At 43.1% G+C, this 27,867-nt stretch overlaps 1 protein-coding gene across 1 annotated transcript in view; it reads left to right on the top strand.

Annotated features, from left to right (window-relative positions):
* The window catches only part of LOC308040065 (centrosome-associated protein ALMS1-like), a gene marked incomplete at its 5' end in the record, with an annotated part of 29,369 nt that overhangs the window by 603 nt on the left and 899 nt on the right, over positions 1 to 27,867 (top strand). Inside the window, 9 exons of the mRNA XM_080343875.1 lie at positions 1,726 to 1,851; positions 3,551 to 3,721; positions 8,043 to 9,214; positions 12,334 to 12,442; positions 14,860 to 15,039; positions 17,195 to 17,439; positions 18,523 to 18,706; positions 18,924 to 18,987; positions 22,326 to 22,425. Of these exons, the coding sequence (XP_080200001.1) occupies positions 1,726 to 1,851; positions 3,551 to 3,721; positions 8,043 to 9,214; positions 12,334 to 12,442; positions 14,860 to 15,039; positions 17,195 to 17,439; positions 18,523 to 18,706; positions 18,924 to 18,987; positions 22,326 to 22,425 (2,351 nt within the window). The remainder of the gene's footprint in view (positions 1 to 1,725; positions 1,852 to 3,550; positions 3,722 to 8,042; positions 9,215 to 12,333; positions 12,443 to 14,859; positions 15,040 to 17,194; positions 17,440 to 18,522; positions 18,707 to 18,923; positions 18,988 to 22,325; positions 22,426 to 27,867) is intronic.

The raw sequence follows: 27,867 nt of genomic DNA, 5'->3' as shown, positions 1-27,867 counted from the left end.
TCTCACCACTCGCCTGTGGATGAGATTTTATCCACCACATCTCTATCCCCTTCATCACCAACTAAGAAAGTCCTGTCCTGTGTCCGCATCACCCTGTCCCCAAAGTGTAATGACTCAGAGCTGCGTAGCGACTTGAATACTGCAAATGAGACGAGGTCGTGGGATAAACCTGTAGTTAATGCTCCACCAGTGCCTTTAAAAACTCCAGAAGCTGTTTCTAAATTATCAGCTGCTGATTTCATTCCAGAAGATCAAAGATCTTCACCTCTCCGGACACCAGGATCTTCGGGAGACCCATGCCTGGTGCTTCCCCCTGTTACAAGCTCAGAGCTGCCCCCGCAAAGCAGTGAGAGGCCACAAGTTCTGGGTTCAGGGGAATGTAATATGAAGAATATCTTCAACTCTGTGCCTGCACAAACTGGGAAAAGTACTTCGGATGCTGCCACGCAGATAACAACAGAAAGTCCTGAAAAAACGACCTTTTCGGCAGAAATTTACGTTAATTCGCAAGACAGTGAAAATGCTGCCCACCAATTGTCCCTCCAGAAAGCACATGAACTTCCCACTGCTACAACTTCATCTCTTAATGAGGTTTCCTCTTTCCCATGGCAGGGTGGTGAGCAAATTAGTGGCTTATTTGTATATGTAGACTTTATTCACAGTATCACAGTATGTTTGGGATTGGAAGGGACCTCAAAAGATCATCTAGTCAAGGTATTCATAGGTATTAAAAAACCAAAAACAAACCCAACTTTTTTTATGGAAATAACATTCTTGAGATCATTTTGATATTTAACGTCGCTCAGATGGGACAAAACCCAACCTTTAAACTTGTGCTCTATAGTCTTGATGGTAGGGAGTTGTATAGATAGAGTTTAGTTCTGGTTTGTCTGGAACCGAGTTTGTTGGATACAAGTCTGGTTCCAGATGACTTTCCAACATTTTCTAGATGATTTGATGTAGTTCACTGCTTAGAGTTTAGCAGGAGATATATCAAATTACTGATTTACTCTCTAGTCGAGGGAGTACAAAAGCTGAGAGGAGAATAGGAACATCACAGTTTTCTGTAGAGTAAAATAGAAGACACGGAGAACTTTAATATCTGTCAATGGAAGAATGTGGATGGTGAGCAGTGGTTTCCCACAGTGGTGGTTTCTACCATTCCTGTGTGTAGACTTGAGTCATTTTCATTATTTTTCCTGGGCTTTGTGTCTCTGTTCCAAGGTGTTTAAAACAGTATGAGTTGACAGAGCAGATTCTTTCATTGGAGCGCAAAAAATTGCGTATTTTACATGATCACCTCTTGTTTTTGCCAGTGTCCCGGTCCAAACATTTATTTGCTTTCTGTTAGGACAACATACTGATTTATTGGCTTGAGAGACACATATCCATGCTCATTTCAAATAATTTCATTACCCACATAGCTCCCAGTTGATCCATGTTTATGTGAGTTGGTTTTTTTTAAGTTAGTATTTGTCACCTTAGAAATTTAATATTGAATAGGTAAGGAAACTATTTTGTTGTGGTGAAGCGACAGTCAACCTTCAAACCATTGGGTGGGTATTAATGAAATAATCAATAATTACAATTTATTTTCTGAAATAATATGCTGTTTCTCCAGATTTACCTCAGTGAATGTCTTCAGTAGTCTCTTTGGTTCCTGATTTGTTGCTTTTATCTTTGGTTGCATTAAAGGATTTAAACCTTTGCCTTCTGTCCCCACAGACCAGCCCTTGCTGCTGCCGTATAAACCTGCTGGGAGCACTGGGATGTATTATGTTCCTTATCGAAAGGCGGGATCCAAAATTCCTCCACTTGGGTCAGAAACCAGCATTGAGAGCTCTCACTCAGGTACTTCTTTATCTTGGGTCTCCCAAATGCAAAATGATGGTTGGAGTTCATGTAATTCAAAATATATCAATTTCTTATGCGGAGTTGGCTCAGTTGAGCTCAGAACTCTTGTCCTACCAGTTTAGAGTAAACGCATTGATTTTACTAGAAAAATTGTTCATGTTCACACCGCTTCAGAACACAAAGATGTACGAGTCCTGGCTGAAGGCTGCGGTTTCAATTTCTGTGATGAAAAGGATGTTAGAGCTCCATTCTGGCCGTGACAAGAAACAAGGCTCCATATTTTACAGCTTGGAAATTCTTTATTTTCCTTTGGGAATTACTGTTCACTTTTGAACTCTTTCATATCTCTGCCAGTTCTCCTTTTTAGCTCCCTTATTTATGTACATTCTCCCCCTTTTCTTATTAATTTGCTATGTGTGCGTTCTGAAGTATCTGCATAATACAACACACATTTCAGATAATAGCTTTTTCAGCCCTGAATTTCTTTCCTCCACGTTAGATGAATCCGGTGTAGAAAGCCTTTCTATAAACAATGTAATTTGTAACTCTGGTTTGAAACATATATTCACGTCTTCCCCACATCCTCCCAGTAAAAACACGTCTCATTTACCGGAGGAAAGGATGGTCTGTGATTCATCAACTTCTTTTGCTTTCTCTGCTGTTATTTTTCACTTCTCTCCTATATATACGTACAGAATGCATCATTTAAGCATTATAGATCTTATGTGCAGATTGTTTTCAGTCAGAGCTTTTTGACATCCAAAGTTATTTGTAGACAAAACTAATAGGACAGAGATGTCCCATTCCTGACAGATGTGCCCCAGGGGAGCAGTTTGATACGACACTGACAGTAAGTGCACAGAATGGTCATTATAGCCACAAATCCTGCTTGTCATTCCTTAAGTGTCTCCCATCGTTATTTTTTCCCACTCTGTCTGTTGTAATATGGTCAAAATGAGAGAAACAAATGCGAGGCGAGTCTGTTGTTTTGCAGAAACTACGGCGCTAGATGTAAAAATTCCATATGCATACGAGGCAATGCAAAGTTCCAGCAAATGTACAGCACAATTCAAAACTGAATCTGTTTTTTAAGCTGCCTGCTGCAGTTTGGAGCAGTAGCTGAAGGAAACTAAATCAAGTCCATTGAATGTAACCAGGTGGTGTTGACAGGGATGATCAATCACTGAAGGGACATTTTAGGTTTTTAACATTGGGTAACAGCGATACGATAGTAAGAGTGCTCTGCTCTTCTTGTCCTGAATTCTTATTTAGAGGTTACACAGACCTAGTGCTCCAGTTTTTCCTCCATTGCTTATTCTCAGCTCGGAAAATAGATATTTACATCAATCAGTGAAAATGTCTGGAATTTTAATGAGAACAGGAGGGAGTCTGGACATTCCAAATCCTGTGTCTGGCTTCCTAGCAGCCTTGTCTAATGCTCATTTTTCTTGTGTTCTTTTGTAGAATAGATAAAATTAATTTACCTCTCGGGGAAGAACCCAAAATCATGGAAAATAATACAGTGCAATTGGTGCTGCATTAGTCACTGAAACTGCTCTCTAGGGATCGTGATTGGTGGTGAATGTACTGGCATTGATATTTGGATAACCAGCTTGCTTTCAGATGTTGTGTTTTAACACCGGTATTTTTCCTGCTTTCTGTTATTACTCCTAATTGTTGCTCTCTTTCCCTCTAGGATCAAATGATGCTCATCTTCCAAGGTTTCCAGCAAACCTGCTCCATTTAAGGGATGAAAATCCTCCCGACATTGCAGCCATTGACCATAAAGAAGGAATTTATAGCAAAAGGGTCAAGCCCAAGCTGGCCTGGGCTGAGGAGCAGGTGGTACCACTGGGAGCTTCCTCAGGTAGTTCAAATGTCTGTTTAATTTACATGTATTTTCATACACGTGAAAGAATTATGTTTCAGGATCCATGATTTCTGGTCTCATGATATTGCTGAGAATCTGCCTGAAGATGCTGAATTCGACTCATTTTTCTCTTCCCCATCTTTATGCTTTTTCCTGACTGTCCAAATACTTGGACCTTAGTATTATATATATATTTTTTTGGCCACTCTTAAGTTTGTGAAGTGCAAAGTCTTGAAGTGTAGCAAGGATGCCCATGTTGAAAATGAGAGAAATTCCCTGGTAAATAAGAGCAGGTGGGAATTGCTCAGGCTGGGATTATGTTCCTGCCCACAAATCCACTGATGTCTGGTGGTGCCTTGTAAAGTATCTCTGTAACATTGGTATTTCACTGAATTTTAATTTGATTTGACTGATGTCTCTTTCTCCCCTCTGTTAACCTTGTACTCCTGCAGGATGAAGGTCAGGATTTACTACTATAGTAGCCTGCTTTAAGACTTTATTTGTTGAGAATGCTGATAAAATGAAACTCCACTGTGCTAACTGGTGATTTTGCCACTTTATCTTATGACAATAGCTAAAATTAGTCCTGATGGACACTCCTTTTTGTACTAAACCTCATTCTGTGATTTTGAGCGACCGATAAACTGAGCAAGGACAAGGATTTTTGTGGTGGTTGAGAATTACATCTTGTTCCTGGACAGAAGTAACTGGGAACAGAGAATTGCGGAGTGGCTGCCATCTCCTAAATACAGCTACTGATTCCTCAGGGAAGCTGTTTATTGCGCATACTGCATTCTGCAACATGTATTAAACAAAGAGAGAGCAAATTGCAAGGAGGTAATATAATTGTGGCTGTTAACGAGGGATGAGACCCAAAAATATATGAACATCAGCATAATGGATTCTGAATTAGAGAGTTTGTGCTCTCTCCTAGGCACTCATATATATATTCATATAGGCTTCTTGGGAGCCCATTTTTTTTTTAATTAGTATCACATAAATTCCATATATGAAGACATTTAGTGAAACAGATTTTTGTGGAATACCTCAGTGTGATTGTTATTGTCCTTTTTAAGCAGGCAGCTCAATATGCCTGGGGTAAGGTTACCCCACAGAGATGCGCCAATGGATTAATAGGGATTCCTTCTGATCATTTTAATTCTTCAATTTAGAAGGAGTTTTCTTGGAAGGTTTCCTCTTCAGAATGGAGAGGTTTTGGTACTTGTAGAAGACAAGTTAAAATGCTTGTAGAAGACACACTAGACTTTATTATTTTATGTTCATTTTAATTTTTTGGTAAATGTACCTAGCACCAATAGTTGAACTAATGCAACGGTAAAGGCAACGTTCACAGAATCCCAGAATGTCAGGGTTTGGAAGGGACCTGGAAAGCTCATCCAGTGCAATCCCCCCATGGAGCAGGAACACCCAGATGAGGTTACACAGGAAGGTGTCCAGGCGGGTTGGAATGTCTGCACAGAAGAAGACTCCACAACCCCCCTGGGCAGCCTGTTCCAGGCTCTGCCACCCTCACCAGGAACAAGTTTCTTCTCAAATTTAAATGGAACCTCCTGTGTTCCAGTTTGCACCCATTGCCCCTTGTCCTACTATTGGTTCTCACTGAGAAGAGCCTGGCTCCATCCTCCTGACACTCCTCCTTTCCATATTGATCCCCAGGAATGAGTCCCCCCTCAGTGTCCTCTTGTCCAGCTCCAGAGCCCCACTTCCCTCAGCCTTTCCTCACACGGGAGATGCTCCACTCCCTGCAGCATCTTGGTGGCTGCGCTGGACTCTCTGCAGCAGTTCCCTGTCCTGCTGGAACTGAGGGGCCACAACTGGACACAAGATTCCAGGTGTGGTCTCCCCAGGGCAGAGCAGAGGGGCAGGAGAACCTCTCTGACCTACTGACCACCCCCTTCTAACCCACCCCAGGTCCCATTGGCTTCCTGGCCACAAGGGCCCAGTGCTGGCTCATGGTCACCCTGCTGTCCCCAGGACCCCCAGCTCCCTTTCCCCTACGCTGCTCTCTAATAGGTCATTCCCCAACTTACACTGAACCTGGGCTTGTTCTGCCCAGATTCAAGACTCTACACTTGCCCTTGTTCTATTTCATTAAATTTCTCCCCACCCAGCTCTCCAGCCTGTCCAGGTCTCTGATGGCAGCACAGCTCCCAGTGTCACCACTCCTCCCAGCTTGGTGTCTTAACGTTGTCTTAACTTAGATTTTCTAATGGAAGAAATAATTCTCTGTGAGCATTTACTAAATTCAAGGATGAGGAAACAAGTGGAGTGAGGTAGAAAAATTCTGTTCTTCATTGACTGTGGGTGACTCAGGAGAATGGAGGTCGTGGAGAACGGGTCTGTGTATAGAAGTGAGTTCTCTGAGCAAAAATCTGCAGGAACAGACAAAATATCACGTTGGAGCAGAAATCAATGGAAACCTGTCTCTGAGTAGCCCGGATAAAAATGAAAAGGGGAACACACGTGTTAATATAAAATTATATAATAGTATTTTCGTGTAGCTGTGATGGTCTGAAGACACAGGCAAGAAAAGATCTGTAGGAAGAAATGATCTTTAGTTAAACCAGCCAGTACGGGTAGAAATTTAAACAGGTTTTCTAAAGAGACTTGTATGTCAAAAATCTTCTCTGACTTCTGCAACTTTATTTTTAGATGGTCTAATAAAAGTTTAGCTCTACCCACAGGGCTTGTCTAGAGTGTAAAATTATGCAAGTTATGTATGTGGTGGTAAAGTTTCGCTATATAAACTTATTTTTATTTTTTACCTGTTTGCATTCCTTCCATTTTGTTGGCAACTTTTAAAAAATACAGAAATAGCAACAATTCTGCATAGTATTCCCAAGCCTGATCTCATTTGTCAGGAGGATGAGGAGGAATCGTCTTCCATAAATATGTAACCGCTGATCTTGTAGGGAAAGACAAATTCCTCCATTTTCAGAGTTGCTGAGACCAGCTCTGGTGATGCTGTTCATGATTTTGACAGTATACTCAAGCATCTCTGTGTTGGGAAGCAAGAGATGGATAAAACGTGAGCAAAACAAGTGACTAAATAAAAATAAGGTATGAATTAATGCAATTTTACCCTTCCTGAGCTCATCTTTTTCCCACCTGGAACTGAGGTTTTATAACAATATAGCTTGTGGCTCTTGCTGAGGTGGGTGGTTGTTTTCTCCTGACTGTGGGACTCGACTTGCCACCCTGCTGCAGAATCAGTGACAAAACTTCGTTGGATGAAGAGAAGAAAAGCTGTTTCCCAGGTCTGTTGTCATCCGTAGGTCATGGACACAAGACTCTTTAAAACAAACCAACAAAAATGCAGACAAAAAGCAAACCAGCTCCGCATCATCGACTCATTGTTCTTACCGTTAGTCAATGGACTGTTCTTTTTTTGCATTGACTTTTTATTTATATTAAAGCTATTACTACACTATAAGGCATCTTTGAATGATGTACTTGGCTAAAAACAGCGTGGAATATCTTGCAGTAAGCGTAGCAACTTGGGAAATCCTTCTTGCACTCGTGTCTATAACTTCTACTTTCAGCCCTTATGGTTCATTGCATAATTTGGTCCATTATGCAAAGAACGTAACGTGAAACACATTTTTGCTTTTTAGGTTTTTTTTTTACAAATGGCTTTAAAATTATTTTGGAGTGTATTCCTGCTCGCATGTGCTGTGCATGTACTTAATTGTATGTCTATACAATGAGTTTATAATTGGATTTCTGCATCTAGTCCATTGTAATTTCAGATAGAAGCATATTTGGGGGGAATTTTGCTGCTGCTTTGAACTAAAATGTGTCATTTGAGCTTGAAAGCAAAGCAGAGCTAGATCGGGATCTTGGTGTGATATCAGACATGGTTCTAGGAGTAAGTGGTACTATTTGGCTTATATATAGTAGTATTCTGAGTGAGGTAAGAGAGGATGTTCTGGGCATGTTTGCTCCTGGGCATTGGTCTAAAAAGAGGCAAAATGAGTTGTGGCTGCCTGTCCTGAGTTTCCATATATATAAATAAAACCTCAGTCCAAATTTTGGTCAGAGTAATTACCTGTGGTGTAATTAGATTCGTCCTTCAGATTCAGTTGGGTATAATATTCACTTGGGTTCCATGTTGCAAATGATAGAAAATATTCTTTATGTTCTTTTAATAATGCTGAAACGTCTACATTTGTTGCAGTTTGAAAATGGGTACAATGATTCCTGCTTTTAACCCTTCGACGTGTGTTAGGATGAAAATCATCCTGTTTAAGATTTGCTGTAGAGAGACAACAATTTTAAGTGTTTTCTTCTCTCCTAGAACACACAGATCACCCGAAGGCCATCAGAACAACTCATTCGCTCTTCAAATCTGCCCGGTTCTACCTTCATCATCCAGTGCCCACGTGTGAGAGCTTCTTCTTGTCCAACAGCGAGTTATCAGAAGACAGTTCTGGTGTCGGACACCCCAGACCTTCCTCAAGAGCTGTGCTGCACAATCGGAAAAAAGCACATCGTCATCAACAGCTTCTCTCTGTTCGTCATAAAAAGGAGAGTGAAAATGAATTCTTTCCACTCACCGCAGAAGCAGATGACAGCAAGAACGAGGAGCTAAATGTTACTGCGTCTTTGGAGAGCGATACGTCAGGGAAGGAGCAACTTCAGCCTGGCAGAAGAGAAGCAGAACAAAAGGCAGGTAGAAATTATCCTTTGCTGTGTAGCCAAACGACTCATGTCAATGAGACTCTGGAGAAAGATCTACCACCGAGACACCGAACCTGCTCCAGTGGCAGCTTAGATGAGCTCTGGATTAAATTTTTGGAGCGCCAGAAGAGACACCAGCGCCATGATTTTAGGAGGAGCGGTGAGCTCTCCCTTGTTGAACGCCTCGATCGACTGGCCAGGGTCCTTCAGAACCCCATCAAGCATACACTAATACCAGCAAATTCTGAAAAGGATGTTTTTGATGAAGGAGAGCAGAAGATAAGACTGCCAGAAAAGAACGTGTCTGAAAGTACCGTAGAGCCTGATGTTGAAGAAGGACCACGCATCACCCATGATAAAAATAGTTTTGTTGAGCTCAGGAAAAATAGGTCAAGCAAGAAAATTATCTGTCACATGAATAAAATTCTGGAGCGCCAGAAATACTTGGAAACTCCCAGTGACACTTGTTCGGAGCCGCGGCTCAGCGGAGATCACGGCACCACCATCAGTTCCACCACCTCCGAATGGGACGTGGCGACCCAAACGGAGGTGGAAACCACCACCCAGAGCGAGGGGAGCAGTTCCAGTTCCACCATCGACACAGCCAGGCTGATCAGGGCTTTTGGGCACAAAAGGGTGCGGGTGTCACCGAGGCTCTCCCAGCTTTATTGTACCATCGACCACCAGAAAAACCGCTCGGAAAAGCGGGACAAGGGAAGCGACAAAGCAGTGGGTGTAGAATATTCCAAAATGACTTCCGAGAGACACAGGAAAAGGAAAGAGATCCAGGTATGTGGTCAATTAGACCAAAAGACATTTTTAAATAGTCTTTATGGAAACCCTTAGACTGCTATATAAGTTGTAGAGTTTGTTATTCGGAGAATCGTTTAAAATTTCCCAGAGCGCCTTGTTTATATGGTTGGCTTCTCTGTTTGATCCAAGCAGGTCTAACAAGTCTCTGCCTTTCCAAGAATAAGGATGAGATCAAATGATCTTAAAACATCAATCGTGTTTTCTTCCCCTTTATTCTTATTTGTCTTTTTTTTCCTCTTATTTATCTTGGGAAGCAGATCCTGCTGTATCTGATTTCCAGTCCTCTGCAGGTTCTGTGCTTTCGCAACCCTGAACACTATAGGGTACGTTGGGCTTGTAGATTTTTGACTCCATGTTGCTGCATCAATATATCGATAAATAGCATTTCATAAAAATTGGAAATGAAAATTTCATAAAAGTTGAAAATTATTTGAATTTTATTACTGTTTTTCTATTTGAAATGTTGGAATTATTTTGTATTGTGGAGTGTTGGTGGTTCAGTTTCTTCTTCAACTTCTGTACTTGGCAGTTTGGGCATATTAAAAGATTACAGTAAGAACATCCAGAGTTTTGGTGCTCTGTGATAAACATTGATGCTGAAAAGTACAGGAACAAGTGAGAAATATTTTTCTTTTATTTTGAATTAGCAGAAGAAAGTGATAGTGTCAGCAGTGCTAACAGATTTCATTGAAATGAGTTAGTTTTTAATAGAAACAAGTCAAACTTAGCCTGTGTGTCAAGTAAGCTAAGGAGACCACAGCTGGAATCTTGTGTCCAGCTGTGGCCCCTCAGTTCCAGCAGGACAGGGAACTGCTGGAGAGAGTCCAGCGCAGCCACCAAGATGCTGAAGGGAGTGGAGCATCTCCCGTGTGAGGAAAGGCTGAGGGAGCTGGGGCTCTGGAGCTGGACAAGAGGACACTGAGGGGGGACTCATTCCTGGGATCAATATGGAAAGGGGGAGTGTCAGGAGGATGGAGCCAGGCTCTGCTGGTGACAACCAGTGACAGGACAAGGGGCAGTGGGTGCAAATTGGAACACAGGAGGTTCCACTTAAATCTGAGAAGGAACTTGTTCATGGTGAGGGTGTCAGAGCCTGGCCCAGGCTGCCCAGGGGGTTGTGGAGTCTCCTTCTCTGCAGACATTCCAACCTGCCTGGACACCTTCCTGTGTAACCTCATCTGGGTGTTCCTGCTCCATGGGGGGATTGCACTGGATGAGCTTTCCAGGTCCCTCCCAACCCCTGACACTCTGTGATTCTGTGACTCTGTGAGTGCATGTCTGGGGGATAAACAGCCCTTTTCAAGACTAAGAATGGTTTAAAAATGTTTTTAATTAATATTTTTATTTATAATCTTTATTTAAAGGCAAAAGAAAATTGTCATAAACTTTGTGATCATAAATCAGAACCCTGACTAACAATGAAATTAGGATCCAACATTTCTTGTGTGGTTGGAGGAGCTTATATTCCATATTCCGTTCATGAGACTAATCTTTCTGTGTCTATTTGGACCTTAAAAAAAAATATCTAGGCTTATGCCTGTTAAAATCACTGATTACAGTAATATTTAGATTAAAAGCTCGCTGTTCCCAGTGCTTGATGTTGCGTTGAACCCCTATGGCTTTAGAAAGCAGCATCTTTTACCTGCTGATGCACTGTTCTTTTTTAAAAATACACATACAGAGACCCACTTTGAATAAGGAATGAGAAGAAATAGATGGCAGACTTAATTTAATATCCAAATTTGGGGGATTTCTGTGATGCTTGGCTGAACAGAAATTAAGATCTATTTAGGATCCCTCCTCCTAGACAGATCCCTGTACAAATTCTTCAGGCAAATGCTGCATTTTGCAGCTCATTTTGTTTCAATACGAGCCTATTGTCAGCTCTGCTTCCACAAAACCTGCTTACAGCTTTTGAGAAATGTATTTATAGCTGCCCAACCCAGCCCAGCAGGTTTTTCCCTCTTCCAGTTTCTGGTATTTCTAAAGCACTTTTCAAGCTGCCATCTGGTAGTAGGTACAAAGCTAAAGGTGACGCTATTCAACGGCTTTGAAAACACCACGCTGAATGTTCTAACCCAAAGAGGAATATTCATGTCAATATTCAGTATTGAGCAGCTGCTTATATTTATTTCTGTGAGCTGATCTGCATGGAAACGTTTAAGTTTTTTCCTTTATAGTGTCTTTTGCCAAACACATATTCAAATTTGCTTCTGTTCTCTCAAAGAAGATACACAACTACTACATCTGCCTGGTGCGCTCTACAAGAGCTGAAATAGCTTTATGAAACTAAACCCAATTTTTGTCAGCATGCACCAGAGTAAAAGTCAAATCCTTTTCATGTTGAAATGAAATTACGATCTGCAGCAAAGCAGAGGTTCAATAAAAAGGTAATAAAAAAGCCTCTGTTCACGTCCACCGGGGCTGGCGTTATGAGTTACTAATAGGATACTAATTGCTATGATCAAGGAGGAAAAAAGAAATCTGTTTCCTAATTAAAAATTGAGTTGCTGAGATTGGTCTGTGCCACACTGAGTATGAAGCCTGGGGATGCTCTATCAGTTAATTGCTGTTAATAAAGCACTAACCTTCTCTATAGCACCAAAAACTTGTGGGCTAGATACACTTGTAGAGTATATTCTGTTTTAAATGGCTGTAAAGTTAGAACATGTCATAAAATTTAAATTAATCTATTGTGACACCGTTGTGCTGCTCACGTCCCTGCACCTGGAACTGCTGGTTGGGTGAGTTCTGAAGATGTGAACCTACTATTTTGCCTAAGCTGTGGCCTAACCAAGCATCTTCTATTTCTTGCTTTTATCAAATTGAATGTTCCCCACCTGGAGAACTTTGTGTAACAAGGATCCCAGGCTGAGGGACCTTCCCGTGGTTTGCAAGAACTTTGCCCTTTCATACAAGTGCATCGGTATGAATTTACCAAACAACGTGTTCATCTTTCAAGACAGTTTATCCCTCCAGCAGTAACAGGAAAATCAAGGGAAGAGTGATGACTTTCTTTTGCTGTTTAAAACCTGCTTTCTGTTCCTTTAGTAATTCAGGAATTTCCGTTCTCTTGCCTGTTTTTTTGTTTCTAGAACATGATCTCCCTTTCGTCTGATTCGACTTCTGCAGGTTCTTGGGGGCCAAGCTCTGCTCTTAGTACCAAGCGCCGCACACGCATGTTAAACAAAGGGATCCAAGCAGGTGAGTTGTTGAATTCCAGACTTTTCTGTATTTGCTTCTGATTTTCATCTCTTTGGAAACCATCTCCAAAGTCTGTGGCGTGTTGTTGGTGACGGGTACGTACATGCAGCATTCTTCAAATTCCCTTCAAATATTTCTAGAGAAAGGTGTTACGTTGTAATTAAAATATGCCATTTAATTTCCGTTCTTGGTCTGCTCGCATAGCCACTTTTCTCACTTAGAATTTTATTAACCTAATAAACTTCTGATCCATTTCAATAGTAAAGGTGGACTAACTGTATATTTTTATATATTGTTTTCTCCTCAAGCCATCTGTTACTCACAGAATGTATTTTGTAGGCATGTGCTATTTCAGAAGCCAACCGCAGTGTTTCATGTTCTTGGTAATATTTTGGATGTTATATCCTATTTAAAACAAACTCATCCTGGACTGGTGCGGTTCTGCATTTGGGTTTTTCTGGAGGCAGTTATCAGTTTCTCCATTGCTTTCATTCACACACCAAGTTACAGAATCACAGTGTCAGGGGTTGAAGGGACCTGGAAAGCTCATCCAGTGCAATCCCCCCATGGAGCAGGAACACCCAGATGAGGTTACACAGGAAGGTGTCCAGGCAGGTTGGAATGTCTGCACAGAAGGAGACTCCACAACCCCCCTGGGCAGCCTGGGCCAGGCTCTGACACCCTCACCATGAACAAGTTCCTTCTCAAATTCAAGTGGAATCTCCTGTGTTCCAGTTTGAACCCATTACCCCTTGTCCTACCATTGGTTGTCACCGAGAAGAGCCTGGCTCCATCCTCCTGACACTCCCCCTTTCCATATTGATCCCCATGAATGAGTCCCCCCTCAGTGTCCTCTTGTCCAGCTCCAGAGCCCCAGCTCCCTCAGCCTTTCCTCACACGGGAGATGCTCCACTCCCTGCAGCATCTTGGTGGCTGCGCTGGACTCTCTGCAGCAGTTCCCTGTCCTGCTGGAACTGAGGGGCCACAACTGGACACAAGATTCCAGGTGTGGTCTCCCCAGGGCAGAGCAGAGGGGCAGGAGAACCTCTCTGACCTACTGACCACCCCCTTCTAGCCCACCCCAGGTCCCATTGGCTTCCTGGCCACAAGGGCCCAGTGCTGGCTCATGGTCACTCTGCTGTCCCCAGGACCCCCAGGTCCCTTTCCCCTATGCTGCTCTCTAATAGGTCATTCCCCAACTTACACTGGAACCTGGGGTTGTTCCTGCCCAGATTCAAGACTCTACACTTGCCCTTGTTCTATTTCATTAAGTTTTTCTCGCCCAGCTCTCCAGCCTGTCCAGATCTCTGATGGCAGCACAGCTTCCAGTGTCACCACTCCTCCCAGCTTGGTGTCACCAGCAAACTTGCTGACAGTCACTCTGTTCCCTCCTCCAAGTCATTGATGAATATACTGAATAAGCCCGGCCCCAGCACTGCCCCCTGAGGCACTGCACTGGATCCAGGCCTCAACTGGACTCTGCCCCATTGACCACGACTCTCTGGCTTCTTCCCTTCAGCCAGTTCATGGTCCACCTCACTACCCGCTCATCCAGACCGCACTCCCTCAGTTTAGCTGTGAGGATGTTGTGGGAGACTGTGTCAAATGCCTTACTCAATGCCTTCCTTCCCATCATAAGATTGATTAATGACTGTTTTATTTGTCAGACATATCAGTTATTTATTTATCGCTGCTTTTTTCCTCCACACATGCAAGTGGATTGAATCAGAAAAGCAGTTTCATGGCTTGTTTTCAGGACTGTGTTATGACTTCTTGAACGTTTGTTGACACCTTCCACTTCACATGTTTCTGTTCAATATTTGTAGTGCTGTTTCTGTCAAATATTTGTGGTGCTCCAGGCAAACCAGATCCAGAAAACCTGTAGTTCCATTGTCGAAGATGTAAAGCTGTACATTGACCTGCCATTGTGTTGTTCAGCAGCTGGTTTTGAAGTTGAGAGCGTCCACTTGGATGCCCAGCAAGGAACATAATTGGTTCATAATTTAATTCTGACCCCCCCCGATAGATATATATCTATAGATATCTATAGATATATAGATACATAGATATATAGATATATGGGGGGTCAGAATTAATTAAAAACATATATATATTTAATACATATAAAACCATATATATGCTTATTTCCCTTGGGGTACTTGGTTTACACCATGTTAGTGTTACTCAGGTCATCATGTAGTAACAAACCTGAGTCACTGTAAACTCTCCTTGAATTGGAAATGAAAATATAGAAGATTTTCCCTTTTGAAGGTGGCATAAAGAAAGTGACCCTTCAGAGTCAAAATTGAGGTTCACCTCCTGAATGATGCACGTCACACGTGCTGATATTGTAAGTATTAATATTATACTTCCAACAGCTCTGGAATAAGATGTTACTGCTTCATTTTTGAATCTAGGAGACTTGGAAATAGTGAACAGCGCAACCAAGAAAAACACTCGCGATGTTGGTGTGACTTTTCCTACCCCGAGATGCAACCAGCCGAATCGACGGCCGCAGGAACCCTGGCATCGTGTCCAGGGTATTTTTGGAGAGTCAGCTGGTCTGGTCGCAGATCATCGGGCAGCAGGAAACAAGGGTAAGCAGGAGGGACAGCGAGGCCATTTGTTCATGGAGAAAAGGACAAAAAGGAGCAGGCAGCATTTACCACAAGGTCAGCCTAAAATCCGCTTTCTCGCCAGACCAGAAAAGCTCTACACCTCAACAGCCACTAGCAAAATCCGTGAGGAGGATTAGCTAGGACATGGAGTTGTCTGTCACTAGTACGGCCAGTTCTTATTCTGGTTTTAATCACTGAATTTTAAGCAAAAACCCCACATCAAGTGAGCTCTCTAGTGCTTGATTATCATGGCACTTTCAATCAGGCTGTTAGATGTCACAGAATCCCAGAATGTCAGGGGTTGAAGGGACCTGGAAAGCTCATCCAGTGCAATCCCCCCATGGAGCAGGAACACCCAGATGAGGTTACACAGGAAGGTGTCCAGGCGGGTTGGAATGTCTGCACAGAAGGAGACTCCACAAGCCCCTGGGCAGCCTGGGCCAGGCTCTGCCACCCTCACCCCCAACAAGTTTCTTCTCATATTTAAGTGGAACCTTTTGTGTTCCATTTTTAACCCATTGCCCTTGTCACTGGTTGTCACCGAGAAGAGCCTGGCTCCATCCTCCTGACACTCACCCTTTATATATCTGTAAACATGAATGAGTCCCCTCTCAGTGTCCTCTTGTCCAGCTCCAGAGCCCCAGCTCCCTCAGCCTTTCCTCACACGGGAGATGCTCCACTCCCTGCAGCATCTTGGTGGCTGCGCTGGACTCTCTGCAGCAGTTCCCTGTCCTGCTGGAACTGAGGGGCCACAACTGGACACAAGATTCCAGGTGTGGTCTCCCCAGGGCAGAGCAGAGGGGCAGGAGAACCTCTCTGACCTACTGACCACCCCCTTCTAACCCACCCCAGGTCCCATTGGCTTCCTGGCCACAAGGGCCCAGTGCTGGCTCATGGTCACCCTGCTGTCCCCAGGACCCCCAGGTCCCTTTCCCTTACGCTGCTCTCTAACAGGTCATTCCCCAACTTATACTGGAACCTGGAAAGGCTGTAAATAGGGAGCAAAGAATAAGGCGAGGAAAGATGGATGAGGTGGGAATCATGTAGATACTTAATTTTGTTTTCCAAGGTATAAAAGGTTCTGTTAAGCTCTAAGTTCAGTCACTCTAGGTTGTACTTAATGTTTCATATACTGAGACCTCAACCGGCATTTTTTCAGGAATACATGGGGAAAGGTTGTTGTACCACAAGAACTAGACTCATCTCCCTCTTCTGGATAGAGCTGCGTTTTTGAGCTGATAGTGTAGCTTCCAGACTTTTTTTCATTTAAATTTCCTGTCAGTCCTCACAATGTCATGATTAAATGTTTAAAAATATTTTCACTAGTCATCATTGTTGTCGTAGGGACACATCATTCTCTCTTATACCAGTTTGATTTAGAAAATTTAGAATATCTACTCAGTACTAGCTGATGCATTCCCATTCAATTATGGATGTAAACTGTGAGTAATCTAATTCTTATACACATATTTAACATTTGGAAGATGTAAAGCATTTGATCTTCAAAAATATCTATAAGAAGACGTAGGACTTAGGACAGCAATGTGTAATTGCTGATGAATAACTATTCTATCAACAGACATACTTGCAAACTAAGCCATTTTGTGCTTTTTCACAAGTATTGTTTGATAAAGACTTGCTGCTTTTATGACACTTGGCAAACAAATTCTTTTGAAACTGCTGAAGGCGTTTGCTGCAGAGTCCCACTGTTGTTAAACTGAAGTATTTATTGCGCTGTTGGGCCTCTGATTGGATTTGTCTAAGACCTTGGGCATGAACCATCTCTTCTCCCAAGGAACAAGCGCCAGGAGCAGAGGAAACGGCCTCAAGTTACACCAGGGGAGGTTGAGGTTGGATCTGGGGACCAATTTCTTCCCCAAAGGACTGTGGGGCATTGAACAGGCTGCCCAGGGCAGTGCTGGAGTCACCATCCCTGGAGGGTTGGACAGACGGACATGAGGTTCTCAGGGATATGGGGCAGTGCCGGCGTGGGGGAACGGTTGGACTCGATGATCTTGAGGGTCTTTTCCAACCAAAATGATTCTGTGATTCTACGAAGGGCCATAGATGGGGATGGAATACAGACATGTGTATTGTCTACAGACGTTTATTCTCTTCTGTGGCCTTTCAACAGGGATTTCATGGTTTGTCCAAGCAGAAGACCCGAAATCTGAATCTAGGAAAGAAAACCATTCCAACTTCTTTCCTGGTCCCGGTCCTGCTTGGTTTGAACCTCTGACCAGCACAAAGCCTTGGCGAGAACCTCTCCGGGAGAAGAACTGGCAGGAGCAGCAGCGCAGCAACGGGATCCAGCCAGCGGGCCCAGAAAGAGCTGCCGAGAACAGGCACTCGCAGCCGCTCATGAAGCTCACGCTGCAGGTAGAGCCTGCCAGGGTCTCAGTGGGATTTTTGGGAGGAAGACTGGATATTTGGATATTGCTATTTCACCTTTGTAATCAGTGAAAGTCACCATGTTACAGATGGCTTCTGCTTAATACAAAAACCAAACACACCCCCCAAAACCAACCAAACAAAACCAAAACCCAAATCAACCCAAAACCAAACAACAAAAGGCCACCAAACACAAAGCGAACAAAACAAGAAACCAAATGAATTTGTGAGTTTTGTTATGGTAACCTGGCTTTTTACAATGTGCTAATATATTTGAATTGACCTGATATTTTAAGGCTTAAATCATTTGGCTTCAGGAACTAGAGGGAATGGAGCTGAGGTAGTGTCATGCTTGCTTGCATGCAAGAATAATAATGTGTGATATACATAGTATGCGATTAAAATGGACTTTAATACATACAGCGCAAACAACGTCCATTGTGTGCATGCTTAACATGCATATGCAGTGTACGCTGCAGGTGGGATCACTAAATATCTGTGGAAAAATACAGATGTAGCGTACAAAAATATTTTTGCAAGAGATTGTCCGCAACAAGGGAAATGTAAAGGAGGAGCTGGTAATTAAGGGCCACTTCTGAAGCTTCTTTAAATTGCGTTACATCTGCTCGTGTGCTGAGACTGCCCTGTGGTGGAAACTGAAGTGCGGCAAACGGAGATATCAGCAGATCGCTTTCAAGATTCCACTTCTGATCCAAAATGAATTGCTGATTGTGGTGTGCCCACTGATTTATAGCAAGGGAGACACTAATAAGTTACGAAATCATCTGTCTTGTGGGCTCAACTTTGTGAACATCGCTACACTTTTTAGCGAAGGGGTTTGTGTCCTTTTTGCTAATTATTATTTCTGGCCATTTATAGTTTGTTAAACAAGATCTCTGAGGAACTACTCAGCATTAAGGATACAAGATTTTGTCTGTTATAGCAAACACTATTTTGTTAGGATTTTTTTCCATGCTTTGGTTAATGGTGTTAGATATTTTGATTATTCCCTTCTAGCTGTAGGGAGACAATCCAGCCAATTCACCCTTTGGTTTTTTCCATCAATTTTAGGAGGCCCTTGCAGTGCATCGTCCTGATTTCATCTCCCGCTCTGGAGAGCGCGTGAAGCACCTAAAGCTGGTGATGGAGGAAAGGAGGATGCAGAGCGTCCTGCAAGCCGAGCGACAAGAGCTTTTTAATCCCCCGGAGAAAAGAAAGGGCTACAGGAACGCAAGTCACGTGCTGTCTGACAGAGGTACCTCCATGGTTCTGCTTTGTACATCCTATAGAAATTAAGGAATTCCCACATTCTACTTAAATTTGCATGCATTTTTAGTAAAAGTGTTACAGTTATTTAACATTCCTATCTATAAAAACCCATAACTTACAAAGGAGTCATTATCGTTGCGGCAATATTCTTATTGAGAAATAGACTTGCTCACCATTCTCTTATCTCAACGTTTTCCATTTAGGCTTTTTGATGAGGGAAAAGAGAAGAACAGTTCCAAAGAGTGAAATGTTTCAAAGATCTAAACGGTAAGGTTAAGTAAATTTTGTTTCGGGTAGATAAGTGACTTGAGTAAATGGGTGGGAAAGATGGATAAATTGTACTTGCAGTCAAAGAGTTGGGTGTTGGGCCTAATTCAGATTTTTCAGTGCAAGATGTAGACACCTTATCAGAGGAAGAAAGCACCTATTTAGAAAACCCAAGAAACAATATAACTTTGGAAAAGTTATTTTTACGTAAACCTGAGTATTCTGCTGTGGTATCTGCCCTCCAAGCACTGCAGCAAACTCTGTAGGTACCAAAAGGACAGAAAATGTGGGGTCTGTGAATAGTTCTAAACATTAACAAACTAAGTAATAGGTGGCAGTGGTGCTTCCCTACCAGAAGAGAGATTTGGAGAAGACAGAGGAAGAATCTTCTTGGAGGTGCATAGGACAAGCACCCGTGGTGATGTGTTACAGTAGGAGAAATTCCAACTGGAGATGAGTTTTTCACAAGGAGGGTGGTGAAGTGCTGGACCAGCACCCACTGGCTGAATCTCCATCCTTGGAAATAATCACAACTTGGCTGGATGAGGCCTGAGTATCCTGATCCAGCCTTGAAGTGAGTCCTGCTGTGAGCAGGAGGTTGGACTGGGTGCCCCCCAGAGGTGCTTCCAACATAAGTTATACTGTGATTCTACAAAATATCTACTGGCATACACAATATATAGAATAACCCCCTTGATATATATGCTGGGAGAGTCAAAAAATGATTTATTTTAGTAGCCTGTGGTATTTAGAAGTATTTTTAGGGCATTAATAGAGAGGTGGCAAAAGTGGTAAATATGATAAATATACCAGTTTGTGAGGGAATGCACCTCCATGTGTTTTAGCTGAGGTAGGATTCGTGTTTGCGTCTCTTGGACTGGGCGGTCGATGTGTCTGAACTCAGGAGTTTTCAGGAACTCTGATTTCAGAATAACCCAAGTAAGTCAGCAGGACTCGCACAGAGACTGATCGAGGCCGGCACGCTTGGCCACTTCTTTTTGTTCTTGCTGCTGTCGTATTCCAGCTCTCGGTTGGAGCTGAGAAATGATCTATTCCGTAATATTCTTTTGGAATCCACACCTATAATGAGTGCAGAAGCTTTTTCACTGTGAGCCTATAAATGAAATTTCTCATGGCGAATTAGCTAGAGGGAGTGAAAGCAATTTGCAATGAATTTACCTACAATTTTGTGCTGTTCACTTCTTGTTTTAAATGTCTTTATGGGTGGATGGATTATAATGGGGAATCTTGATCTTTCTTTGAGGGAGCCCTGGATTGGCAAAAACCTCGAGGATGGTGAGATGGTAATAAAGCAAACCCCCAAATCTTGGCACTATCTCCCCCCATCCATTATCACATCAATAGGCCTTCCAGTGAAGCATAAGAGGAGTAGAATAAACATCAAAATGTGATTTATTTCCTCTTTTCTGTAGTGGTAATGTGGGTAGTGACATTTTTAGAAAATATGACCTACAAGCAGCTACAGACAGAGCAGGAAAATAGGGATACACGGAACATAGGTTGCTGGAAGACTACAGTTGCTTTTTTAAATTATCTTTTAGGTGTTGGGTGTGTATTTGGTTGCTTATCAGTTCCAGTCTGAAGTTTGATGGGCTGGTGTCACGGTCCATTCGGTGATGCACTTGTGATGGTTCTTTTACCTTGATCTCGGAGTGCAAAATTAAGGCGACCAAAATGCCAAGGGGTTATAATTCAATCAAGAAGTGTTACTTTATTAATTTGCCCGTAAAGCGACATGCGATAGAGAGAAAGAGTAAGAAAGAGAAAGGAGAAAGAAACAGGGAAAAGTAAAAGTAAAGATGAGAAATGAGGTTGCGTTTATCACCAGTTGAGTTCCAGAAGCTCCCTGTGGTCTCCGGTCCCGTGGAGTCCTGCTGGTCCTCCGTCGTGGTTTGGGATCCTCTGGTGGTTCATTCTGGTCTCATCTTTTATGCTTCTTCACCCCTCTTGCTCCCAGTTTTAGCCCAGTCTCCGCCTTGATTTTGCATCCCAGGCTCGTACTGCGCAGGCTCGAGAGATTCACGCTTTCTTTTGCCAGCGCTTACGTGTCCAGCATTCGGGGGTCTTTCTCTGGTCCACTGGGTGACCTCAGGACCCTTGGCGAGCTTCTGGGCGTGCTCCTTGTCGTTGGCCATTGTTTGGGGTAGCAGGTGAGGGACACGTGTAACTAAGGCTGCAGGTTAGAACACATTCTTCTGGACGGCAGCTGTTGTCCCTGGGTTGAAGAGACCCTCATACCAATGGCCTTCAGGAGGCTGGGGCTCGTTTGGCTGCAGCAGCAAAGTCCACACATCAGCCATTGTGAGCAGCAGCCCCCCCATATCAGAGAAACCAGTGCAGCATAGTGCTGCTCCTCGGGCCTCTCTCCAAGTCACTGTCCATCTGTTCTTTCTGTCAGGGCCTCAGTTCTCTAAGTTCTTGCTGGCGATGGTCAGGCAAATACTGCTCCATCTTCGGACCGACTCTCACAGCTGATAAACAAACGTCTTTGCTTTCTTGATTCTCCTTTCTTAGTTTTGCATTATCCTACAGCTTCCTGTTACTTTTCCAGCTAATTTCTCGTCCTTCTCTCTTCTGAAACATGCAAGCGACACCCACCTTGTACCGACTAAATAGCAGACAGGTGCAAACCGATGCACATTTGCCTCCATCACTTCTCTTGCTGGTTTGAAATATTATTTTCCTACTGGAATTAGTACCAGGACAACTGTGAGAGCTGCCCCGCTGGGCCAGTGGGCTATATTCATTTAAAATGTTCAAAATGGGGCGCGTTGACGTATTTTCAGCCATCTTCCATCAATACAAAGCATCCCTCGCTTTTTGGCTCTGATAGGGAGAAGTTCAGCACTGGAGAAGACAAAACATTGACCTAAACAGGGTTGAAGATGCCTGAGTAGCTTAAATCAAGTTATTCTTGCAATAAAACTATTGGTATTGATAGGTAAATATCCCCAGAATAGTCTCAAAGCAATAGGGCTGTTCTGTACTGAAGATAGTGAACTCTGCCTTTTGCAGCTGGATAATCAGATCAGCTGTGCGCTCATTTTAATGTTATAAATATTGCTTTTCAGGAGGGTGCTGCTTGTAAAAGAAAGGCATTATGGGATGTGGGAATTTCCGGTATCACAACTGTTCCGTGTTCCTCATTTTCCCTATGTGACACTAGTAAACCCCCGAATAAATGTTTCTGTGATGTGGTTGGCCAGTGGCTTTTAACAGAATGTGAAGATAAAACAGAGGATGTTTTAATTTTCTTTTTTAATATCAATAAATTCCTTCCAAGTCACTATTTTTGGCTTTTTCTATTTACACTGCAGGATCTATGAGCAGCTGCCAGAGGTGCAGAAGAAGCGAGAGGAAGAGAAGAGGAAAATGGAATACGACTCATACCGCCTGAAAGCACAGCTTTACAAAACGGTGGGTGTTCTGGTCAAGTATTTATACTCAAACATTGCAGAATTTGTTTCTTCTTGAGGTCACAAGTGTGATGGTAACACTACACGTTAATTCTGTGATATGATTTTGCAGCTTCTAGGTGGTTAGGATATATTAACATTTAATCAGGGTGAAAGCAGTCAAGCGTAGCAAAACATGGGACACAAAATCCCCCTACCTAACCTGAAATCCTTCCAGTAGCTACACGTGGTATATGGAGAAAAAGACAAGGCAGCACAGTCCTGATTAAACCATATAAAATAGGTATTGAGGGCAAAACAAGAGGGATTGTGGAGCATATTTAAAGAAGATACTCCATGGATGGGCTCTTTGAACTGAAGGCTGCTGGTTTGCTGGTGTGTACCCTTGCTGTAGATGGATTTAGCTCTCACAAAATCGTGATTAACAAAGCCTGGAGTCATCACTCTTTATTTTGCTCCAGTGGAGAATTGGCCATCCTGGTGGTAACCTGTTAAACTGGGGGTGGCTGTGGGTTTCGCAGGCTGAGAGAGTTGGGGTGTTCAGCCTGGAGAAGAGAAGCTCCAGGGAGACCTTATTGAGGCCTTTCTGTACTTAAAAGGGGCTGAAAAGAAAGCTGGAGGGGGACTTTCAACAAGGGTATGTAGTGATAGGACAAGAGGACTAAAGGAGGAGGGGGATTCAGGCTGGACATGAGGAAGAAATTGTTGCCCTGAGGGTGGTGAGAGCCTGGCTCAGGTTGGCCAGAGAGGTGGTGGATGAACCATCCCTGAGACATCCCAGGCCAGGCTGGACGGGGCTCTGAGCAACCTGAGCTGGTGAAGATGTCCCTGTCATGGCAGGGGGGGGCACTGGGAGAGCTGGGAAGGTCCCTTCAACACAGACTATTCCATGATTCCCTGACTCACCAGTAAGTGTTTGTTGTGTCATCGTGGCACTGAACAGCACGAGACCTCCTCTGTCGAATAAACCAGTATCCCTGAGAGTAGATAGGACTAAATTTGGACCACAAACACTTACCCAGCAGTTCAAGAACGGTGTCTGTGCTGGAGCCTCACCACACAACCAGCAGCAGACTGAGGTGAGGGCTCTGGGATTTTGGGGAGCAGCAGAAGGTGCCAGCGGGGCTCATTTCTCTGGGATTCATTCTGCTGTGAAACTGTGAGATCCCCGCTTCTGTCCCCACTAAACACTGCTGCTCGTGCTCTTCCTTCCTGGCTCTTCAAGCTGTGTAACGCATGCTTTGAGTCTCTCTCTAAACACAAGTTTAATTAATGACAGAAAGATTGAAAAACCCTGGGTTAAGCCTGATAAGAGTCTTCTGTCCCTGTCCCCTCCCATGTGCCCACATCATCTTATCTGATATTTTTGTGTAACAAGCTATATCAGTTTATACAGTCATGCAATAAATGTTCTGATAGAGGACACCCATCAGTCCCCTCTGAGAAGTGCATCTCCAAACCTGACCAGTATATATTATGGCTTTTTGAGCTGTTCTAGGCATCCATATGCTTAAGCTTTCTGTTAAGACTTAATAAAATGCAACAGTTTGCAATACAAACACTGACATTCTAGCCTGACTTACCTTCTCACTTTTTAACTAACCTATATACCATAAAACGTGGCCTTGTGGAGAACACTGACAGTAGGCAATAAACTACATTGTAAATAAATAAACCTCAGTGGTTTAAGGACACTAATTAAACCTGATTTTCTTTTTCTCCTATGGATCTTAAGGTTGCACTTCAGCTTTAGCATTGCAGCTCTTTTCTGGCTGAGTTGTCCTACCAGAGCTGGAATAACAGGGTTAGTTATTCATTGGAAACAACAAGAATTGGATTTTAAAAGTCAGGGTTTGTAACGCAATGGGTTATCCAGAATATTTCCCTAATCTGATTGTGGGTACTTGCTGCTAGAATTGCTTCAATTCGATGCTGTGCTTTTGCAGGGTATATCCAAGACATATTTCTTTAAATAGTCTGAGAATCTCAGTAAGGTCTTAAGAGGGAATAAATGCTGGGAATTGTTGACTTGAAGTAGCGAAGTCAGCTGGAAGCAGAAAGGGAATCAGATCAGAAGGTTTGTATCCAAGTGTGGTTTTGATTGGAAGAGAGATGATGGTTCATTGCAGTAAAACACTGTCATCTTTTTGTCTTCTTCGATGACGTGGAATAGCTGTAGAGAGTCTCTGTAAATACAGTGAATGGGTTGTGTAGAATTTGGTTAATATGCTGCTGAGAGCATCATTTTCTAAGCTGATCTGATTGTGCATGAAGTAGAAGAACCACAGATTGTGTGGAATGACTCCGAAGATAACACAGGAATTAGGAGATTATTAGGAGAAGAAAACAGTTGGTAAAAAAGTTAGACTGAAAATGTATGTAATCTAGGATTGTATCATTTCAATGATCTGTAGCATCATATCCCTCTCAGTGCCAAGTTTGTGAACTGCTGATGTAAACCAGCAGAGCAGTACTCTGGAACAAATCTCATTTATTTTAATTGCAGTCACCTAATGGAGTCCTGTTGTCCCTGATGGTAGAGGACAATTCCTCCCAAGAGCATTTGGCATGTACCCAGACACACATCCTTAATCATTAACTTCTTTATTCTTCACTTTTTGGATTTTAACAAGCCAGCACTCAACACCTTGATGGGGAAAGGATGAATTTGTGTCCCCGCCACCCCAGAGAGCAGCTTGTAGGTGAAACTGCTGGTGAAAGTGTGTGCTGGGGATGCTGTTCTGGGGTGTCCGAGGCCTCCACTTGTATCTTCCTGGCTGAATTTCTGCTGTGCAGACAACACAGTATCACAGTATGTTTGGGATTGGAAGGGACCTCAAAAGATCATCCAGTCCAATCCCCCTGCTGGAGCAGGAACACCCAGGTGAGGTCGCACAGGAACATGTCCAGGTGGGTTTTGAATGTCTCCAGAGAAGGAGACTCCACAACCCCCCTGGGTAGCCTGTTCCAGGCTCTGCCACCCTTATTGAGAAGAAGTTTCTTCTCAAATTTAAGTGGAACCTCTTGTGTTCCAGCTTGATCCCATTACCCCTTGTCCTATCATTGTTTGCCACCGAGAAGAGCCTGGCTCCATCCTCGTGGCACTCACCCTTTCTATATTTATAAACATTAATAAGGTCACCCCTCAGTCTCCTCTTCTCCAAACTAAAGAGACCCAGCTCCCTCAGCCTTTCCTCATAAGGGAGATGCTCCACTCCCTTAATCATCTTCGTTGCCCTACGCTGGACTCTCTCCAGCAGTTCCCTGTCCTACTGGAACTGAGGGGCCCAGAACTGGACACAATATTCCAGATGTGGTCTCCCCAGGGCAGAGCAGAGGGGCAGGAGAACCTCTCTGACCTACTGACCACCCTCTTCTAATACACCCCAGGTACCACTGGCTTCCTGGCCACAAGGGCCCAGTGCTGGCAGAGGAAACCGCTGGGCAGGTGGGGTTGTCTTAAAACTGCCAGATAATTTGGCTTAGTGAAGGAGGGACTAAGCACTTATTTTCTTCTTCCAGCACTTTTGGCTGAACACTTTGTTGTAATAATGAAATATGTTTATATCTTACATTTATTACACCTCAGCCATGATAGAATGCAGCGCTGGGACACTGGTTTCTTCTGTTTCTGTCGCTGATAACTTAAGGAGTGGACATTTAGAAGTAAAACTAGGTGTACACCTCACTAATAGCTGGCTCTGAGGATGGAATTAGCAAGCGCTACATCGTTCATGCCATTTCTACAGGGTGTTGAGGGCACCCAGGGGATAAAAATTTGGGCAAGGAAGCAATGAATTAAACATGTACACACACAACACATAAATGTGGACAAGGGTTGTTTGCTGAAGAATCCTCACACCAGAGTTTAGAGGTATGTTAGGTATAACTGCATATTGATACCATTTATGGGCTGATGCTTCAGAAGAAAAATGAACACCAGCTTCTTGGAAATATATTGTGAGGAGAAAACCAGAATTGTATGTTTGCAGCGTGAGCAATAACAGCCAGTCTGGGATGTGCTGCTGGCTGGAGGTGGCGTCTTCTCCTCATCCCCCTTAGGGAATAATGATCTTAGTGCCCAAGTTGAGGGATGAGATCAAACTGGGTTTATTTAGCTCCAAATAAGGCCCCAACTTAGTGAATAAAAATGAACAAAATTTACTTACCTTTTGTAAAGTACAACGGGAAATACTTATACAGGACACCCGAGAATTAAGGGCTATCTGGGCTTGTTTTAAGGCATTTATGTGCTGATGTGGGGCAAAGCAATGGGAGGTGAAGAGAGAACAAAATGGGTTTTGTTTGCACTGGATGAGGAGAGAACTGAAAAACGTATTAAAATGTATTAAAATTCCTGTGCTGGAAAGCGACTGAGGCTTGCACAAGCTTTCTTAATTTTTCCAATTGTTAAATACTTATCTTTATTAAGATAGCAAAGTTCTTTTTATCAGAGGGTGCGCATGGGTCTGGGCTGATGTTCTGTCCCTGTGTCCCTTTGCTTTTGTACTTTTAATTTCAAAAAGAGCGTAAAATTATACTAGTCAGATAAGGGAATGGTGCATGCTCTTTAATTTTTGAAATCGTATGGTCAGGACAGATTTCTGAGCTGATGGCAGCACAAATCAGAACTCTTTCAACCCTCAGTGAAATGAAAATGAACCTTATGAGTTTATCAGATACAAATTGGTTCCATTACTGAGCCTTTTCCATTTTGGTAAATAGGGAGCATGGGAGAAACCTCCATAAAAGAGACAGCAAAGTTATTAATTTCTGTATTTCCCTCTAATCCTTAAAAATAGATCAGCATTCAGGAACACTAAACACCATTTTATTTATGGGTGGGACGTGTCTTTTAGAGCCAATACAAGGTAGGGGCCACAAGGTGTCACTACCCCAAAGGAAACAGCACATTCTTCTAGAGGTGTAAAACTGAATTTCACTTTGGCTGCTTCAGAGTCTTATTTTTGTTTAATATTTGTTTTTTCATCCCCTTGGCTACATTTTCACTCCTGTCAGCAACATGTTAAGGGTTGGTTTTGGTTTGTAGTCACTTCCTGGACGTGAAGCCAAGAGGGGAGATCATATTGAATTGCTGCTTGGATGGCAAAAGCGCCTGTGAGCTCTAAGGGCTGTCCAGAGGATTCTGTGTTGGTATATACACGATATATAGTATCTACATACACATATATTGCATATATTGTGTGTGTCTGAAGAGCTGAGCTGCGTTCATCGGTGCGATACGAAAGGTCTTATAAGGTAACGGTTGTATCATCCCCACTGCTGTTAGTAACACCTGCATTACCCAAAGCTCTTACCTTATCATACGCATCTATAAAGCCACGTAATATATATATTCCACACATCAAAACATCAGTGAGCTGGAGAATGAGGTGCTGTTCCGTTATTCGATTGCGTGGGGAAGAGCACCACGACAGAGCCG

This window comes from Nesoenas mayeri (assembly GCF_963082525.1).
Source record: "Nesoenas mayeri genome assembly, chromosome: 4".
Classification (NCBI taxonomy): domain Eukaryota; kingdom Metazoa; phylum Chordata; class Aves; order Columbiformes; family Columbidae; genus Nesoenas; species Nesoenas mayeri.
The sequence above is the reverse complement of the archived record's forward strand: the minus strand, read 5'-3'. Positions and strand labels throughout refer to the sequence as shown.